The 20,544-nt window shown below is 33.6% G+C and overlaps 4 protein-coding genes across 4 annotated transcripts; 3 read left to right on the forward strand and 1 right to left on the reverse strand.

Annotated features, from left to right (window-relative positions):
- Positions 1-1,299: 1,299 nt before the first annotated feature.
- LOC125806886 (uncharacterized) lies at positions 1,300-2,502 on the forward strand. The gene has a single exon (XM_049486643.1). The coding sequence runs from the start codon at positions 1,300-1,302 to the stop codon at positions 2,500-2,502; it is 1,203 nt and encodes a 400-aa protein (XP_049342600.1).
- Positions 2,503-4,998: 2,496 nt separating this feature from the next.
- Positions 4,999-11,173, reverse strand: LOC125841073 (villin-2-like). The gene is made up of 22 exons (XM_049520079.1): positions 11,111-11,173; positions 10,816-10,915; positions 10,646-10,714; positions 10,324-10,560; positions 10,042-10,219; positions 9,757-9,889; positions 9,386-9,545; positions 9,164-9,311; positions 8,980-9,080; positions 8,741-8,899; positions 8,595-8,663; positions 8,450-8,518; positions 8,227-8,364; positions 7,592-7,720; positions 7,315-7,462; positions 7,204-7,214; positions 6,978-7,118; positions 6,754-6,879; positions 6,503-6,565; positions 6,025-6,271; positions 5,217-5,410; positions 4,999-5,138 (listed from the first exon to the last, which is right to left on the reverse strand). Exons 1-22 carry the CDS (start codon positions 11,164-11,166, stop codon positions 5,025-5,027), a joined length of 2,790 nt encoding a protein of 929 aa, XP_049376036.1. The 5' UTR covers positions 11,167-11,173; the 3' UTR covers positions 4,999-5,024.
- A 1,570-nt stretch (positions 11,174-12,743) lies between these two features.
- LOC125806888 (probable protein phosphatase 2C 55) lies at positions 12,744-14,168 on the forward strand. Its single transcript, XM_049486645.1, has 2 exons — positions 12,744-12,763; positions 13,418-14,168. Exons 1-2 carry the CDS (start codon positions 12,744-12,746, stop codon positions 14,166-14,168), a joined length of 771 nt encoding a protein of 256 aa, XP_049342602.1.
- Positions 14,169-16,156: 1,988 nt separating this feature from the next.
- LOC125807032 (triacylglycerol lipase SDP1-like) lies at positions 16,157-19,143 on the forward strand. The gene is made up of 3 exons (XM_049486783.1): positions 16,157-17,748; positions 17,892-18,035; positions 18,235-19,143. The coding sequence occupies exons 1-3, from the start codon at positions 16,312-16,314 to the stop codon at positions 19,132-19,134; spliced, it is 2,481 nt and encodes an 826-aa protein (XP_049342740.1). The 5' UTR covers positions 16,157-16,311; the 3' UTR covers positions 19,135-19,143.
- Positions 19,144-20,544: the final 1,401 nt, after the last annotated feature.

Raw genomic sequence — 20,544 nt, forward strand, 5'->3', positions numbered from 1 at the left:
CATAAAATTTAAATTCTTAATCTAATCTACTATCTAGTTTATTTAATAGCAATAGCCAATAACTATTTAAAGGTTCATCTTTGTTCCCACTACTTTTAAAATCTTACACATTAATACCCATAGTTTGTATAATTTAAAATTCTTCCCCCCTCCCACCGCTCTCATGTTTGCTGCCCTATTTTGCTCATTTAAAGACAATATTAGTTCATTTTCTTCCTTTTCTTTTTCTTAGAATTATAAGGTTTCCTTTTTACCTTCACACCTTTTCTTTTTCTCTTTCCCAAAAGTCCACTTTTTTTTTTCTTTTTCTTTTCCCTTTTGGCTAATTAATCATGGAAAAACAACATCTATAGGCTTTAAAAAGTCTTTTATTTTGGTCTTAAAAATGTGATCTTTGATTATAATAAAAGAGAAGTATTGAAAATGTTTTTAAATTTAATGTAAATTATTTATTTTGTTCATAAATTATTAATAACTTTAAAAATATTGTTTTACTTAATTAACCAAAATTTAGATACTCACCCTCTTATATGCGACATGATATCTCAAACTCTTGTGGGAGCGTGAGACTCTTAATAAAAAATCAAGAGAAGTGTTGAAAACATCTCTAAACTTGACGAGAATTTGGAAGTGTATTTCACTCATGTTACAAATTTAGGAGTGTATTTAAGTTCAATTAGTAAAATAAATGAGTAATTTTAAAGTTATCAATAATTCGAAGATGAAACTAATAATTTGCAGATGAGTTTGGAATATTTTCTATGATTGAGATTCATTCTCTCGACTTCAAATTTCTGTATGAAAAATCCTTTTAAAAGTACCACCACCACCACCACCACAACATACTTAATAAAATTTCACAAATAAAGTCTAGAAATGGGTAGAAAGTATATAGAACTTATTACTATCTCGTGAAAATAGAGATTGTTTCCAAAAAATCCTTGACTCAAGTGAAGAATTTGAAAACAGTGAAAAAAATATATTAAATAACAAGAAAACAATACAAAGTCTACCGAAAGAAAGATCCATTTAAAAGCACCTCTTTCAAAAACGCAATACGCAAATTTAAATTTAATTATACAAATACCAAACTCCGAGCGGAAAACAAAAAAAATATAATAACAGACTCCTCTGAACTCTCATAATCCTTCATCTTCCCCATACACATACACAGCTAAAAAGCCAAAAACAGAGTGCTGAGAAACACACATATTTATAAGCAAGAAAAAATAACCTCTCCAGTTTCTCTCCACTGTGTGTCTCTGTGTAAGAAAGAGAAAAAGTATGGGGTTTAAAGCAATGGGATTCTTCTTCATTTTATTCCCAGAAGATGAATCCACCATTATCACAAAAAACAAGCAAAAAAACAATCTTTCTCCATTAAAATCCATCAACACTCTGTTTAGAGCACAATTGATTATCTCAATTTGTGTTTTTCTCATCTTCATCACTTTTCTCCTCTTTACAATCTCAACTTTTGAACCATCTTCAAGATTCAAACTTCAAAATTCAAAATCTCCATCATTTCAACAACATGCATTGCAAGGAATGGGTACTCTGTTCAGAAAAGGAACAAGATCCATGAGTGATTTAATTGTAGCTCATGTAATTGAATCTGTCACCGTTCAAGAACTGAAATTGTTCACAAAACTCATTTACAGATCCAAAATCAGCTCAAAATCCGACATTTTGTTCGTTTTCCCGAAAAAATCCATTCTTCTTGAAAACACCATTGTTGAAGAAAACACCTCATTCTTCAAACTCATCAATGGCTACGAATACAATTCTACCACTTTCAACTCGACCCATAATAAAGCGAATGCAAGTGAAGAACCCATCTGGGGTCGCAAAAAACAGAGCAATTTCATTGATGAAGACAACAACAGTACTGAGTCAATTCAATTGAGTTATGGGTCAGTTATCGGGTTTTACGCCGATGAACTTGACCCGGAAAATTCATTATCCGGGTTTATGGATCATGTTCCAATGAATTTAAGAAGATGGGCTTGTTATCCAATGTTATTTGGTCGAATCAGAAGAAATTTCAAGCATATAATATTAGTGAATGTGAAAGAAATTTTCGTACTCGGTGATTCACCGAGTCGAATCAAGAATCTGAGTCATGACTCAGTTCTTGTTTTTCGAAGAAAAAACTTCGAAAAAACTCATAAAAAACAGGCAAGCCCAGAAATTATCATGGGTGGATTAAGAGGAATTCGAAGATTATCGAATGCAATGTTAATAAAAATCATTCAAGAATCGATGCAACACAAGAAGAAGAACTCGATTAACGAGTCAGTTCTGTTCAATCAACTCATTGGAAATGAGTTTATGCTGAAGAATGTTGAGTTGAATTTGGACGAGTCAATTGTTGAACTGAGTTCACTCAGCGAGTATGATAAAAAATCAGGTTCTTTATTAATATCGAAATTTTTGATTATTAGTCGTGGAAATAGTAATGTTGATATTAATTATGTTATTAAGAAGTATTTATGTTCATAGTGATTGTTGATTAGTAGTTAAATTAATTACAAAAAAAGGTTAATTATAGGATTATGTTTAGGCATTTTTATAGTGATTGATTGTCATGTAAATAATATTGTAATAGTAAATGCTAAATGGATTATTTGTGCAAAATTATGTATATCTAGAGGTGGGGAGGGGTTTATTTGAATTTGCTTCGTCAAATCAATAAATATATAACGTTTGGGTAAAACTAAGTGGAGCGAGGTTGGAGATTGATTTGAAAGAATCAACAGATGTTGAGGTGCAATAATTGATTAGACATTTGAGCCACGAGAGCGATATCAAATCGAGAAAAACTTCGAATAGTTATGACCATAAAGTAAATAGCAAAGACAATGTGTGATAAGCTTTATATAATGTAAATGATGAATCTCTTTGATGAATATAGCCATAAATAATGCATACTAGGGGTTGTATGTATCAATCTATGCAGTGTTATAATTAACGTGTTAACTTTTCTGCTTAAAAAGTTCAATCACAAAATGAAATTTAAAAGAAATTATTAAGAGTTTACGAAAATGATGAAGCATGTGATTTAATTCGATACAAAATCATTAATAGAGCCAGTGTCATTCTTAAAGGTGACAGCAAATAAGGTTGTGTCAATTTATGATTTTGCAATCATCAGTAGCAAAGTCAAACAAAAGGAGTTTTATTTCATCGATTTTTTCTCATGTGACAACTGTGTAACGGTCCAAGGGAAAATAACACAAAAATCGTTATAATTTATTTGTCTTACTGTTTTTACTTTATTTTAAAAAATGTTTTATATATCTAAGATTATGAGAATAAATGATATTTTGGTGTATTTTATATATTTTTAATTTAAGACTATGGAATCGAAACGTTATGTTACTTTTTAAATTTTGTATCAAATTAAAATCAGACAAATAAATTAAAACGAACAGAGTATTTAATTGGAACCATCATGTGATTTTCACCAAATTTCCACCGCGTGTTTCAACTCCTTTTGACAAACTCCATAAAAGCAGTAACGTGATCATTTCATTCTTTTGCACTTCATTTCATGATATATAATTAATTAACTATACAACTTCTTTTGCCAGCTTTTTCCCCCCAGCCAGCCAAGCATACAAGTGTTGCTTAACATTTAAGAGTAGTCCACGATAATATATTTCGTGTAATCTATTAAATTAAATTTTAGAAAGAATAGAATATACGTAGATTTCATCCTTATAACTTGAAGGTAGAGAGATTGTTTCTGATAGATCATCTCAGCTCAAAGAAAAAGAGTTTGAAGCAATATGACAAAAAAATAACGGAAATGAAAAGCCAAGAAAAAAATACGATTAAATGCATGACAAATCATTCTAAACAGTAAAATAAAAAATGCAAGAAATGATTCACTTAATATGTATTAATACTTTATCTATAATTCAAGATATTCAAAATATATATGAAAAATTACAATAAAAAAAGATTTTTTAAAATTTTAAAATTTTAAAAATGTCATATAAATTGAGATGGACGGAGTAATATCTACCTTTCAAAGCTAAGGCCAATCAATGTCTATGTTTTAAAAAAATTACAAATAGTTGACCACTTTTTTTTTTTTAATAAATAGCAGTATATAAATAACATTAATAATAGACGGATAAATCTTAGCACTGATCACGGCACGCCAATCTATAGATCTCTTTACAATAAAATATTCAAATTTGCCAAACATAAGGCGTTTTGAAGGTAATATTTAATATAAAATTAGTATAGTGAATCGCTCTAAATAGATGAATATACATATTAATCAATCATAAGTAAGTAGTAGTTAAGTTTACGTATGCATCTATTAGCTTTTAGTGTAAATGCTAAGATATTTTTTTGGATTTCAAGTCAACTATTCCTTTGTTTCAATTTATGTAGCGATATTTGACAGAGAACAAAGTTTAAAAAAGAAAAATAGAATTTTTGAAACTTGTATTATAAATCAAGCAGTAGACATTTTGTATGATTATAAATCATCTCGTAAACGATGAAATGAAAAGTTCTAGATATGCAAGTGTCACTAGTTTGACACATTAGGACCAAACACTCAATTAACTTGCAAAATCTTTCAAGTATCAACTTAGTTACAATAAATATAATGAATGTATACACCCTTTAGTTAACTTGAATCAAAGAATTAGTCTAAGACACTTTTAGCTACAACCTTGGAAGGCGAATCCACGTTCAGAATGAATCTGATCTTATTATATATGTATATGTATTCTATATCTTTTTTCATATGTATACATAGTTCAAGTTGAAAACAATATATTTCGTTCTGATGATCACCCTATATCCGTCTCTAGAATCGTGACAAATAAGCAAAAGTGGAATACTTGAAAGATGATCATTTTTTGCTCTACTCGGATCATGAAAGCAAAACTATAAGTAAATCAAGGCATCATGTACCTCAATCCACGCGAAAAATCGCGTCAACAACATACGTTGTTATGTAAGATTTTAGGAAACAGAGAGAGTGATTTCTCGTTCGTGTACTAAAAGAGATCAACCTTCTTTTTGTGCACGTCTTGCTTCCATTTTGGGACCTTGTAAAATGCTTCTTTTGTCATTCCTAGTACAGATTCAAATTCCTCGTCCGAAAGATAAGCCTGAAAAATGTTTATCATTCGAGATGAGGAAAAGAAGAATGTGCTTTCATTAGAATGAACGATACTCGAGCTACAAACCTCTCTTCGTTTAGTATCAATGCCAGTAGCAGGATTTTCCGACTTAGCCTTGAGCTGCTCATAACTGAACACCTCGTCTGGTGGTTTCAGGTCCGAGTCCTCTTCATTAGTCTCTGCTGCGTGCTCAGCTACCTCGTTCTCCTGATGTTCTGAACGTTCTTCGGATTCTTTAAATCGAGCATGCTTTGTTCTAGCTGAAAAAACATCAAAATAGTAATGTACCAAGTTGAAACTATGTTGAATTACTTCAAATGCTTGGAATAGTATTCAATTTAAGTAATCATTAACATGTTACAATCATAGACAGACAGACACAGACACATTGTAGACATCGAGATTTTGTGAGACTCTACCAGACGAGCCAAATCTCTGTTATGGTTCTTGGAGGCTACTCTACCCTAAATCCTAGCTCATGCCTATATAAAGGTAACATATTCCTTGAAGAGGCTTATCAAATGTTATAAACTCTTGTGATATTCATAAAGAGATCAAGACATCAAATATTATTTTTGTCAAAGTCATCGCCTGACATTCTCAACGATCAAGTACATCGCAAGGAGAATCAAGAGAGAAATAGAATTGTACTCACAAATATTCATCAACAAAATTTCTGTTTCATCATATTTCATTTGTGTTTGCAGTTTATTTTTCATCACTATAAAATTTGTTGCAAACACACGTAATAACCTAAGCTTGTATGTCATGAATTAATAAGTCACGAGTACAAACGCTTCCATAGTAAACACGAGATTCCTTCACAATCATAAGAATTCACACGACAAATACCAGAAAAGGTGAAGTTTTGTACCAGTTGGGCTAGCTGATGGACTTCTACTTGATTGGAGAGAAGATCCACGCGAATTTGACTGCTTCATTTCCTCTGTAAGAACATTAGACAATGCAGCTACTGCAGCTGCTCTTTGTGAACCCTGACTTGCTCCTGTAGGCTTTGGAACAGAACTAGCTTTCACAGCAGACGATGAAGTAAATGCAGAGTTTAATGCAGCTAATGCTGAGGCTCTTTGAGTTGGTCCATCTTGATTTGTTCTATGATTCTGAAATATAGATTAAAAGGTCTAAACTTCTTGAATAGCTAATGAAGTCTTGTATTATGAAACTCGGTTGATGATACGAAAAGCAACTATCAAACAACTAATATATGATATGGAAAACAATCTACCATTCTTGCACATTGTGTGATTCATAGAACTTAGATGAGATTGTAGTAATGCAAAAAGATTCCCGAATAGGCATAAAAAGATTATATGGAATGAAAGATAAATTACCTCGGAAGCATGACCAAATCCAAAGAGTATCATAACCTTCTTTTGGAATGAGTTTCCGTGTGCCTGATTAAACAGGTAAGTCAGAGTAAAAAAGTTGCTGAAATGACTAATGAGTTTCACTTATTATTGTTTCGATATGTCTCTTGTGAGGTTGACAAATGCAGCTTTTGTAGTCGCTCTACATCTTATCTTCCAAGTTTCATTCAAAATTCAAACGAGACAACGAGAGAGAGAGAGCTTTAGTCACTTACAGTAGCTTTTACAGGATCCCATGAGAAAAATGTTGTAAAGAAGCATGGTTCATTTCCTTCTGTGACTTTATACAATGGAACATCAGAGGATAACCCTTCCAAAGATGCAGCCAGCTCTACATATTTCTGTGATCAACTTCATCGATTACTCGAGCAAAAATGAAAATGGACAACTACTTTCAAGATATGAGATACATATGTGATATGACACTAATTAGTATTACCTGTCCAATTTCAAAAGCACTTTGCTTTTCTTTGGATTCTGCTGATTGACCAACCCAAACGAAAACTTCAGCATGTGTGTCGAGAACCATGACGTCCTCAGTCAATAAATCATCTTGACAAAAGTTATAGATTTCTTCAACCTGTTATTTGAATAGAAAATATTAACCTGTTTGATATACACAACCAGAAATTTATACGTTTTAACCGAATTCTCTAGGATATTACCTCGAATTTTCCTGGATATCCACGAGTTAGCATGAAATCATTTGAGAAAGTCAGTTAGCAGAAAAAAATTTCCTCATTCGGAAAAAATATTGAAGGATGAGAAGGATGCACCTCTATTAACAGAATAAGAAAACAAGTGAGGTTCCCTGGTGGCTTCAGGAGCTAATTTGTTGCTGGTATAATCTTGTTTTTCTCCAATACCAAGCCAGAAAGCTGAGCTTTCTGTTCCTTCCTTAGTGTGTTTAACGGTCACTCCGGGCTGAGTTTGTGAATAAAACACACCAAACAAAATTAGTCTAATGCAGCATAAACTAGGATGAACACAGGGTATGTTAGTTGGATAACAATGACAAAGAACGCCTTTTTTCTACTTCGATAAAAGGCTCACCTTCAAGAATTCCACAATCTTTGCTGCTAACTGCTGTTGCTCATGGGTACTTTGCTTTCCATGCCAAATGAATACTGAAGAGCTAGATTGCAGAAGAAAACACTCGTAAGTGTTCAGTGAAGTCGCCACCTGTCAGAGTTCAGAAACCGTGAGTGAAAATTAGAAATCGAGGTTGTAAAGTTTCATTTTGTCAAGTTTACAACACAGTTCATAGTAGCTTTGGACATAATGACAACAGCAACTTAGACTTTAGCGTGACAGTACGGAGTAAGTACAAAGTTAACATAAATTTTCAATGAAAAGTGTGACATTTTCATTTTCTATTAGACTGTCATTTAGACAGCTTCAAAATATATTGAAAAGAATCCTAAATTACATCCCTGGACAGATGTTTACGTAATCCATAAGAACAACTCTCTGAGACATGGAGACTCTATCAACATAAAACGGAGGCTACCTATCTATCTAGACATAGTTTGAGAACATGTTCAAGTGACGACAAGAAGGGTCTCATAACGTAGCTTTTGCAGCATGACTAAATTGGAACAGATAGTGTAGAATAAAGAACAGATTATCAGCCATAGAAAACTTAATATCCCAAAGAGGGGAAAACTTAAAAGGGTCGGTAAGCATACAACATCGACTTGAACTGCTTTGTTGTTATGACTAGAAGTTCCAGATATCCTGAAAAGGCCAACAGTATCAGAAGCATAGGTTTCATCATTCAAGCCATTTTCTGCAATATGATTTTTATAGCCAGAGCTTAATCCACCCTGGAAAAAGGAAAGAAACTTGTCATGGTTATTCTATATGTTAAAACGACGTCAATAGCCACTATCATGATATATGGAGAGATACCTTAAGGACCAGCATGGGCTGGAATATTGCAACAAATTGTGGTGGTTCTTTCCCTTGGTATACCCGACCCTGGATAACGTAAGTAGCACAATTAAGCTTCATTTTGAGTTTTTGACTGAAAAACAGTAAGAGAAAGAAGTAATACCAGCACAGGTCTCCCTTTAAGTGAATTGCACATTGTGCTAGCCAATTGTGCAGCCATTTCTCGATCCTCCTGAATCCACAACAATGATTCAATTAAGAAAATTCTATAAAGACGCGTTGGACCCTTATATGCAAGGACATCCGTACCTCGATGCTATCCTTTCCAATCCACCAACACAAGTAATAATCTTCTTTCCTTTCATGAGAATGGTATGTGTAGAGAACTATGTAGCAATCTCCACTGTAGAATTTACCAATGTCTTCTTTGGGTATCAGAGTCTTTGCACTGCCATCGATACGCCAAACCTGACAAATTTTACATTTTCAGTGAAGACTGAGCTGGCCAAATTATGACATGGAAAACATTCTGATGATCAGATTCAGACCTCTATCTTTCCACCTTCTTCAAGCAAAGGCGGTACTTCTTCATCGACAGAAGTACTTTTGCTAGCAGCTTTGACAGCAGCACCTTGTTGCTTCACCAAAGCTGAAAGGACTCAACATGGACAAAGTTAAAACTAACTCAAACCAGAAACACACAAAATCTTCACACTCTCGTAATAACTCTACCTGCTACTTTCCCTCGTCCGTCCTCAGGGGCAGGTGTTGATCCTGATGGCCAAGAGTCAAAATTGGACTTAAATGAATGTGTCTCATAGCCTTGAATAATCCGGGTTATACGTGTTGACTTGGGTCTATTTTGATTGGCAAGATATTCCTGAAAATTATTGAGTCATTCAGAAATGAGAAACTATACCACACTAGAACATGGATGAACAGCTAACATTCTACCTCTGCTGTTTGAATGGTACTTTTCCTCTCCTCGAGCTGAGTATGACGGCCTACCCACATGAAAACCTCGGAACCACAATCCAAAATATAGCATTTGTCATTTTCCAAGATGGATTTTGTAAGTTCACCATCCAAAGAATTGACCTGGCCATCAGTAATGCTGCAAAAGAGGACATAATTCACCTTTAGCACCAACAACAGCAAAACGTTGACATACAAAATTCAGTTACAAGTAACAACCCCGAGGGCTATCCATTGAAAGACGTTACGTCCAGCACTACATGGTCTCTCAAGGATATCAAGAAAACTTTGATATAGAGTATCATAAACACGAGAAACTGCTTGACACTTGGTAAAGGATTCAACATTACCTATAAAGTTGAGCAGTAGTTCTCTCAGGAACGATATCATCATCGGTAGCAACCTTTTTGCTAATTGGAGCAAAGCCACCAAACAGAACCCAAAATGATCCAGAATCTGACTCAGCTTGTAAATTTCCATCATCTGAGGTATGCAATAGAGAAAGAGTTATAAAATTCTAGGGGAAGCATTAATTCAATAAATATCACACGTCTCATAGTAGTTACATAACAATTCTGTCCAAAGCATTAGATGAATTGCACAATCTTGCATTTTACTCAATGGCTTCGACTTACCAATAATTGCAACGTCACACACCCCGTCATGATACTTCTCCTTCAATATCTGAGTAACTTCTAATGCTTTAGCCCTCTCCTGGATATTGGAGTTTGCACCATTAAACTGATATATTTTGTCTTCAGTGTCTAGAAGAAACACGTCATCATGGTTTAGCGATGACCGAGCAAAAGGGACCTGACAAAAATCTAACCTCAATATTATCTTCAATCACAGCTGAAGAAGTTACATACATTTCCAAATGAGCTCAAGTAGTAAGTGTTTTTCTTTTGCTTCTGTACCTGCTTCATCCTAACAACTCGTTTACCGTTGCAGACATACAACCTCGTTTCAAATACTTCCTCCTCCGGTTTCTTGAATCCAGATGCAACACCTCCTTCTAATGGTATGATGCATGGTTTAAAGTATGACAAGAATTTGTCTGATTCATGACCTTGGATTTCCCTATGCTGTACTGCTCGTCCTCCAAGAATCGCGTCAAGCTCAACTGTTTTGATAGCTGCAGTTCCTGCTTCATCCTAGCATAGTATCCAAACTTCTAGAAAATGAAAAAAAAGGAACAATATGGTTGAGCTACTGTTAAGACTACGAAACGATTTGTACCTGACTAGTATCCTTTCCAAGCCAGAAATGTATATCATGCCAATAAGCTCCTCCTCTGCCAGAAGTTGTCTGCGATAAGATAAAAACAGAATCGTTGTCAAAACATTTGAACTTATTTCCTCCCAAGATAAACAAGAAATAGAAGAATAACATTTTAAATTAATACGTACCTGCAAGATAATAGATGAATCACCCGAGTAGAATTTACCATGTTCAGATTTTGTCACAGGAACTGGTTGGAAATTCTCTATTCTCCAAATTTCGGTTCCTCTAAAGAGAGTTAAATCAACATTTTATGAAATTTCACCGCCAAGTACTACAGTAGAAACGGAAACAAAAACAAAAACAGAGTAACAGGATCACAGTTACTGTTATATGCTCTTTTGAGCTTCCATTCATTTAATCATTCAGTAGGATGAAGTGATGAAATATCAAACTAATCGAATATTCGGAACCAAAGGATACGGTTTCTGTCCTGCACCCTGAAATGCAGGTTCCAAATCTTTCACAGAGATAGACATTTTTGCAAAATTTCCTGTTTTACAGCTTCTCCCAACTTCAGATCAAACTTCTAAGCAAAAGCAACTGCACACAAGTATGAGAAAGTGTGACATATTATCGACTTATCCATACACCTCTGTCATAACATACAAATTTATTTGAAAAATTTCTTATTAGATGCCTCGGATCCCGAGAAAGAAGGTGTATTAGATGGAGGAAAATCACTCTTCTAGTAACTGACATTCTACATTGATTGTATCCTTCCATCCTCCAACGCACCTCATCTACGTTATATACAAATAAATATACATTTTGCTTAGGTACCATACATAAGAAAATCACATATTTATCAGGAAAACATCTTTCATTCGTATCAAACACATCCTAAAATGTTGAGTTTTCCTTGATAGAACGAAGAAAACAACTAAAATGGAGAAAATCATCAAACAGAATTGATGAACGCACCTCCTCTTGTGATCTTTCTGCAGATTTTTCTTCCTTTTTTCAATTTCCGAATTTTTTTCATCAGATTTGATAATTCATCGAACGAAAGAACGAAAAATTAAAATTATGATTATACAATACAATGTACATGTAAATTTTTTGTGTGAAAAAAAAATGATGATGGAGAAAGTATGATACAACTTCTCCCTTGTAATGTTTGTTTCACTATTTTCTTTTTCTTCGGATCATACTACATATAATTTATATCCGTGCAATTATTATTATGACATCAAACTCCTTTTATTTGGATTCTTCAAATCTAAGTCCTGATTCTCTTTTATAGGTTTGGTGACGGACCCACGTTTTGCTCACTTCGACTCATTAATTCCTGCTACCTGTCAGGTCAACTTACATGCACCTCGATTAATTTTACGGATATCGACTATTTTCCTGTCGTTAGCTGGCATATACCTCAATTAATTTCACAGATTCACAAAAAAATTTAGTAATTTTTTTGGCATAATACATAATCTTGGCGTCAACTGAGATTTATGTCTTCTAACTTTTGGTGTGCATAAGTAGATACTTAAACTTGTATAAAATTGAACAAACATATACATTCGTCTTGCGTTGCACCCTACCTAGCAATTATGTGTCCTATCTATATTATGCCACAGAGGACGCGTGTGTGTGCTTGTTCAATTTTATACAAGTTTAAGTGTTTACTCGTGTGCAGCCAAAGTTGGAGGGCATAGATATGAGTTGCCATGTTAAAAGATATAGGGAAAAAAAACAAATATACCCCCGAACTATCACAAATGGTATGTTAATACCCTTCGTTATATTTTAGGGTTGTATATCCCCTTACCGTTACTCTTATGGGTTGTGTATATCCTTAAAACTAACGGACGGACACGTGGCTTCATCTCAACCATTTACTCGATTTTATTTGTTTATTTACCTAAAATTAAACATTAGTAGTTTTGTTTGGAAAAACTTATTATTAAATATCAAATAATCTTAGATCTAACTTCTAAGTATTTTCTTGATATCATGTGTAAATTAGGTAAAACAAATTTAGAATAATTCAATGGTTTGTCTAAGTGGATAGGTGTTCCGTTCTTTTGGAAATCGGTAAAAAAAATCTTTTTCTATGACGCTCTTAATGAGAAGGTATTACTCAATCATTAGGTATCCAAATTGAAAGAAATTAAGAACGCAAACAACAATTTTGAGATAAAGAAAGTAATATATAGATATATTATTTAAAAATTACATAGAAAGTTTTATAATTCACAATAATTATATCTCCTGTATTATAGATTTGTAGTTGGAAAAGTTTCCAAAAAAGTTTTGGATTAAAATCTCACTTTCTTTTTACTACCTAATTACGCAAGAACCTTCTAGTTGCTTAGATAATTTACAAAAAACTTTGTTTCCATGTAGGATTAATTACCACACACTATTTTCTAAATATTCCATATATAAAAAAGTTACCAAAAATGTTTTTTTTCCATAAACCTATTCTACATAGAATTGCAACGCAACGTCTGTGTGTATATATATATATTAGTTATAACCATACTTCCATTATATAATTTTTACTTCCCAAAGTTTTTCAATCAACACAACAATGGCTGCATGTATTTCATCATTAGGTCATGATCAATGTTCTTCCAAAATAAAATTCGATAAATTTTTCAACTTGCCACGCTACAAGAGATATTTCGACTTCTCTTCTCATGAAATTAATAATAATCTGGAAAATCATAGTAACAAGAAACTCAAATTTAGTCATGATGATTAATTTATCAACGTCGAATTTAGTAGTAACAAATTACCATGCCTAAAAATGGTTGTTGGATCTTTATACTTACCTAAAGATAATCCAAATAAGCCTTTAGGTGAAGATGCACACTTTATACATGAATTATACCAAACTATTGGTGTTGCTGATGGTGTTGGTGGTTGGGTGAAACAGGGGATTGACGCTGGAATATACGCTAGAGAGCTTATGAAGAATTCATTTATCGCTACATATGATGAATCAATGAAAGGTCATGTAAACCCTAAAAGGGTTCTTGAAGAAGCATACAAAAACACAAATTCAAAAGGATCGTCTACGACTTGTATTATAACTCTTAACTTGGTGAAAAATACTATAGTTGTTGCTAATGTTGGTGATAGTGGATTTTTTTTAATCAGAAAGGGAAAAATTATATACAAGTCACCAATACAACAACGAGGATTTGGATGTCCATATCAATTGGGAAATTGCAATTCAGATAATCCTAGCGTTGCTCAAGAGTTGGAATTAAACGTTGAGAAAGATGATATTTTGATGGTTGGGACGGATGGAATGCTTGATAATATATTTGAAAGTGAGATAGAGGAAATTGTTCGAAGAGCGATAGACCAAAATGTAAAGGCAGAGGAGTTGGCTAGTCAAATTGGGAACATTGCTTTGTATAATTCATTTGATAGATTTGCAGATACACCATTTTCTAGAGCATCTGAGGGACGATATAAAGGAGGAAAAATTGATGATATTACTGTTATTGTTGCTTATATACAATAAAATAATTAAATTTAGATGTAGTAAAAAAAAAATAGAATGTTTTAGTTACGTTGCCTATGAAGCACAAAATGTAATATGCAAATTTTATTATTCAATGCAAATGTTATATTAAAGACAAATTGCATACTATTTTGGAAATTCAACATTTTTTAGCCTTACGAAAATTCAACCTTTTTTATAATCTTGATGTTCGAATTAATTTATGCATATCTCAATTCAACTGAGTACGTACAATGGGGCAGAAGAATATTCACCCAAACCCTTTCGATTAAAAAAAATTACACTAAGTGAACTTGTATATCCGCCACTTATTGCTCTACCATATGGTAATTAAATAGTGGTTGTATAATAGCGAAGGTTAGACTGCTAAAGTTCAACATATTCATAAGATGATGCGAATATTATGAAATGGACGGTAACAAATTAAACTATTACAGTTAAATAGGTAAAAATTAATCCTTTTGCGGATAGATTAAAAATCTTAAAACCCTTAGTCTATAAGATGGGATCGTCCAAAATTATATAAGGAAACAACTTATTCTCTTGACCAATATCAACGTGGCAGTTTTTTTCAAGAATTTGTCATATGATTGGTTGCAACTAATAATTAGTAGGGTACAGAAGAGCAGAAGAAAAGTATAACCCGAGAACCTTCTGCTAGCCCAAGATTGCTAAGTAAGATCCGAAGATTCAACTAAGAAAGAGGAAGCTAGAAAGGAGAACTTATTTATGAAAGACGACTCTTTTATTTGGGTTGTTCTTGGGTTGTGTTTAGTTGATTACAAAATGCCTAATGTCACCCCTATTTATACTTGTATAGGAATGCTTCTAGAAATTATTCTAGATACATATACAAGAAATATCTAGCTATCCTTATCTTCTAACTATGTAACAAGAATCTATTTATTTCTGTACTTTACTATAAATATCTAATTATCTAGAACATCTAGATTTTTCTTAAGTATAAATATCAAAGATATTTACTCTACCAAATTCTAAAAAGTTCTTACTAAATATCTAAGATATTTTTTGTACCTCCAAAAAATCAAACTTTAATTTTCCACAAGTAGCACTTTAAGGTTGGACTTTAAGCAATTCACATAATTAATTTTGTTTGTATACTTCTCTCAAACAATCTATACATCTTTCATACACTTCTCTTCTATGTGAATAATTGCTTGCAAGCAATAAACAGTAGCCAATGAAAAAGATGTCACATAAATGAAATCTAATACTCATCTATATATCACTAGTAGTATATATCCAAGAAATTTGTCACAATCAAGAACATATTGACATGGCCAAAAGAAGAAAGGACAAAAATGATAATATTGTCCTTTTGCTAAATATGTAACAAACTTTGGAAAATGTTGAATAGCTTTTTTCGTTTTTCATACTAGAGTCTGACTAAATTTAAATTCGTACAAAAAGTTTTACTTTGTCCGATACTTACAAGGCTCATTCAAGACCTATAAATTAAGAATGAATAAGTACTTACGCTGACGGTACACCAAACTTCACTCATTGTTGAATAATATTAGTGGTATAAAAATTGATTTCAAGTTCCAATAATCGTGTGTCTATCCATATTTCCAATAGCTGACACATATAGTCCCATATCGTTATCTAACTCAAAGTTATGGACTTTCTTACCATTTCCAATCCCAATTATTTGTTAAAAATAAACCCATACAACATGCCATAGCACTGTCAATTTATTTTATTTTATTTTTGTCATTTTTCTCTGTTGTTTCTAGGACCCTTTTGAACATTTATTTAGTTAGTATAATCAAAATTGAATCTTGAACTGAAATTCTCAATCTTTCAGTTTCTTTTTACATTGAAATGTGAACTCAGTAACCATGGGAAGTGTTTGAAATTTTTTGGTACTTTATTTTTTTTTAATTTTTCATGTTGTTTCCTAGGACCCTTTTGGACATTTATTTGTTTGGTATGATAAAAATTGAATCTTGAAGTGAAATTCTCAATCTTTTTATCTCTTTTTGAGATATTTAGTCACTATTTGAACTCTACTAGCACATGTTTTAGTGTTTAGCTCTTGATTCCATCTGATTTTGCCTAAATCTTGTGAATAGTTTTCTTCATTTTCTTAATCTTAGTAGTTGTTTACAATCACTAAGTTATGGATATAAGTAATGAGGCTAAAGTAGAGTTCATTTCCATAGGACCTTCTTCAATTGTAGGTCGAACAATAGCCTTTCGAGTCTTGTTTTGCAAATCAATATCGCAGTTGAGGCACAACATTTTTCATTTCTTGATATATTACTTGTACAAGATCAAGAATTGTCTGTCATACTACTTGACACCTTTGATCAAATGGTTTCACCCGCGTAATCCACAAGGGATATTAGCATTAGTAACACTTCTAGCCTTCTTGTTGAGGCGCTATACGAATGTAAAAATCAGGGGTGATATGGTTTATAAGAGGAAATTTTGGAGGAATATGATGAAATCTGCATTAACTTATGAGGAATGGGCTCATGCTGCGAAAATGTTGGAGAAAGAGACACCTAAAATGAATGAAGCAGAGTTTTATGATGAAGAGTTAGTTGTAAATAAACTTCAAGAACTTCAACATCGTCGTAATGAAGGATCTTTAAGAGACATTATGTTCTTTATGAGGGCTGATCTTGTGAGAAATCTTGGAAATATGTGTAATCCACAGCTTCATAAGGGTAGGCTTCATGTGCCTAAACTTATTAAGGAGTATATTGATGAGGTTTCAACTCAGTTGAAAATGGTATGTGATTATGATTCAGATGAGATTTTGTTGGAGGAGAAACTTGCTTTTATGCATGAAACAAGACATGCTTTTGGTAGGACAGCATTGCTTTTAAGCGGGGGCGCGTCTTTGGGAGCTTTTCATGTTGGTGTGGTTAAGACATTGGTTGAGCACAAGCTTATGCCAAGGATAATTGCTGGTTCGAGTGTTGGATCGATTATGTGTTCTGTAGTTGCAACTCGGTCTTGGCCTGAGCTGCAGAGTTTTTTTGAGGATTTTTGGCATGTGTTGCAGCCGTTTGAACAGATGGGTGGAATTCTTACTGTTTTCAGGAGGATCATGAGACAAGGGGCTGTACATGAGATTAGGCAGTTGCAGGTGATGTTACGCCATCTCACGAATAATCTTACTTTCCAAGAAGCTTACGATATGACTGGTCGAGTTCTAGGGATTACTGTTTGCTCCCCTAGAAAACATGAACCTCCTAGATGTTTAAACTACTTGACTTCACCTCATGTTGTTATATGGAGTGCTGTGACTGCTTCTTGCGCGTTTCCTGGTCTGTTTGAAGCACAAGAACTGATGGCAAAGGATAGAAGTGGTAATCTTGTTCCTTATCATCCACCATTTCATTTGGAACCTGATCAGGCTGCAGCTTCTGGTTCATCTGCTCGTCGATGGAGGGATGGTAGCTTGGAGATTGATTTGCCTATGATGCAGCTAAAAGAGCTATTCAACGTAAACCACTTTATTGTGAGCCAGGCGAATCCACATATCGCTCCTTTACTCAGGATCAAAGAGTTTGTAAGAGCTTATGGAGGCAACTTTGCTGCCAAGGTATGATTTTGGTTCTTGATACTCTCTGTAATCTTTCGACTTGTTTGTTCTTCATACTCCTGAGATTATGTTTGTGTCTTTAGAACTTAGAAGACAGAGAATTTATGTGGAGAAATGTAACGATAAGTATTTGGTTTATGCAGCTTGCTCATCTTACTGAGATGGAAGTGAAGCACAGATGCAATCAGGTACTGGAACTTGGTTTTCCCTTGAGGGGATTAGCCAAGCTATTTGCTCAAGATTGGGAAGGCGATGTCACCATTGTAATGCCAGCCACTCTTGCTCAGGTATGTCCATGATAGTCTAGTGGCAAAGCCAGGAATTTGGCTAAGAAGTAATTTTTGACCTGTTTATGCAGAATATCATTTTCTATATAATTTTCCGACAAAGGGTGTTTATATGCAACTGAATGATACCTGATAAACATCATGTATATAATTTGGCTTCATAACTGACCATTTCTCCAAATGTTTGTTTATGATCCAGTACTTGAAGATCATACAGAATCCCTCTACTTTGGAGGTTCAAAAAGCAGCAAATCAAGGGAGGAGATGCACTTGGGAGAAACTATCAGCCATTAAGGCAAATTGTGGAATTGAGCTTGCTCTTGATGAGTGTGTAGCAATACTCAACCATATGCGTAGACTAAAAAGAAGCGCGGAGAGAGCAGCTGTTGCTTCGCAAGGCATGTCAAGCAGCACAGTCAAACTCAATGCTTCTCGACGTATTCCTTCTTGGAATTGCATTGCAAGAGAGAACTCAGCAGGCTCCCTTGAAGAAGAATTTCACGCGGATCCTGCTTCCTCTCTTCATCATCACAATGCTGGTCGAAACTGGCGTTGTAATAACAAGAATGCTGCACATGATCATCATGGTAGTGATAGTGAGTCTGAAAACGCGGATAATAATTCTTGGACAAGATCAGGTGGTCCATTGATGAGGACAACATCAGCTGATAAGTTTATCGACTATGTACAAAACTTGGAAATGCATCCTTCACAACGATCGAACAGAGGACTGAGTATTGACCTCAACAATGTTGTAGTCAGGGAGCCCCTTTCTCCGAGTCCACGAGTGACAACACCTGATAGGAGATCAGATACAGAATTTGATCAAAGAGACATCAGAACTATCGTTGCTGAAGGTGATTTGCTACAGACTGAAAGGACTAACAATGGGATTGTATTCAATGTGGTAAGGAGAGGAGACTTAACTCCATCAAACAGGAGTCTTGATTCAGAAAACAACAGTTGCTTTCATAATCCAGTGGCCGAATGCGTGCAACTCGAAAATCCTGAGAAGGATATAGATATAAGTTCAGCATCAGAAGATGGAGAAACAGAAAATGCAGTACTAGATGAAGTAACAAAAAATCAGATCATATAAGATATGACATGTTGTGTAAAGAATCCTTATACTATCAGTGCAGTTTAACTAGTTATAACCGGTTAATTATTACTCTATTTTTATCAGGTTATTATATCAAGTCTCATATGTAGAGTTATCTGTTGTTGTAGGTCAATTTAACCTGATAACGTAATAGTTCTTTCCACATGATCTAACTCATAAAGCTTTTTCTAACAACTACTTTGACATGTTTTTTTTTTTTTTTTTGGGAATAATATGTAGTTGGATTTGTGGTTGTCTTTTTAGGGTATTATGTTGACATATATGCTTGTGGATGTTAGAACTAGACAATGTATTTAAAGCTATGAGAAGGTATATAGTCCACTTATTGTGATGTTATGCATATACTTTCTCATTGGAAAAGTGGTTTGGCTAGTGCTGTCGTTGGAAGTAATTGCATGTGTTTATTGTCTGCCATTCAATGGTTTGTGACTACTCTTTAAATCCTGGCCAAAAGAATTTCAAAAGTAAAGCATTTTTCAAAGATTCAATACGGGTATAATAACATTTTGAAGAGTCTAAGTAACATTGAAGAACATCGGTGGACTTGTTACATATATATAAAGTAAAGTAACTAAACAAAATCATAGTAACTATGTTGTATAAAGATGATTGCACATATTAGAGTTCTAGAAATGCCAAAAGTTGGGAAATATTATATTTTAAACTTAGTTACTTTCTTCTCTATTCACATTATAAAGGGTTATGTTCACTCATTTCCTCATTTAAGAAAAGATATTAGAAATTCTTTTGGTATGTGACATTTAAATTCTGGTCCACGTGTAATTGATTTAAAATTCTGAATCGATTTTTGAATATAGATTTATAATGACTCTCGAGTTAGTAACAAATTAGATTACCCAAAGTCATAAAAGAGATAAATTTATTGTAAAAAAAAATGGAATTTTCAATACTTTGTGCATCCAAAATGGACTAGGTAATTAACAAACAATTTCAAGAAAGTTGAATTCCAACAAAAGGCAAGGCAAAAAATTGTGGTCTAATAATTAAGAGAGGAAAATCCAACATCCTCAGCACACAAAACAGGAATCTCCACATAAAAATTGTATAATTCTCTTATTAATGTCTCATAAACATAATATATAGTATTGTAGTACTTAATTAATCAACATGGGTTCTAGTGGGGCATTTGGCCTTCTAGATACCCATGGACTTTTGATTGGACTGTTAACAAAGAATACTATTGTAACTTGTAAGCTACAATAATAATGCAAAATCGTTCCTATCATAGTTGCCGAGTCAAAATTTTCATTAAAAGACAAATAATATAAATCAAAGTTAGTAGTAATTAATCCTTAATCGTTAAATAAAGAGTCTACCATCAAGCTAGGAATATGGTGGGATGATCTCCGAGCTCTCCTTAGGGAC

This window comes from Solanum verrucosum, unplaced genomic scaffold (assembly GCF_900185275.1).
Source record: "Solanum verrucosum unplaced genomic scaffold, falcon-dt-bn FXZP01000196.1, whole genome shotgun sequence".
In the NCBI taxonomy this organism is placed as follows: domain Eukaryota; kingdom Viridiplantae; phylum Streptophyta; class Magnoliopsida; order Solanales; family Solanaceae; genus Solanum; species Solanum verrucosum.

Bases quoted from the DNA above. Each gene is read 5' to 3' on its own strand.
- LOC125806886 (XM_049486643.1), top strand. From the start codon at position 1,300: ATGGGATTCTTCTTCATTTTATTCCCAGAAGATGAATCCACCATTATC.
- LOC125841073 (XM_049520079.1), bottom strand. From the start codon at position 11,166: ATGTCTATCTCTGTGAAAGATTTGGAACCTGCATTTCAGGGTGCAGGA. The intron at 10,916-11,110 runs GTATCCTTTGGT...AACTCTCTTTAG, and splicing joins CAGGGTGCAGGACAGAAACC to AGGAACCGAAATTTGGAGAA. The intron at 8,664-8,740 runs GTACGGATGTCC...TTGTGGATTCAG, and splicing joins TTGGAAAGGATAGCATCGAG to GAGGATCGAGAAATGGCTGC.
- LOC125806888 (XM_049486645.1), top strand. From the start codon at position 12,744: ATGACGCTCTTAATGAGAAG. The intron at 12,764-13,417 runs GTATTACTCAAT...CGTCGAATTTAG, and splicing joins ATGACGCTCTTAATGAGAAG to TAGTAACAAATTACCATGCC.
- LOC125807032 (XM_049486783.1), top strand. From the start codon at position 16,312: ATGGATATAAGTAATGAGGCTAAAGTAGAGTTCATTTCCATAGGACCT. The intron at 17,749-17,891 runs GTATGATTTTGG...TGGTTTATGCAG, and splicing joins GAGGCAACTTTGCTGCCAAG to CTTGCTCATCTTACTGAGAT. The intron at 18,036-18,234 runs GTATGTCCATGA...TTTATGATCCAG, and splicing joins TGCCAGCCACTCTTGCTCAG to TACTTGAAGATCATACAGAA.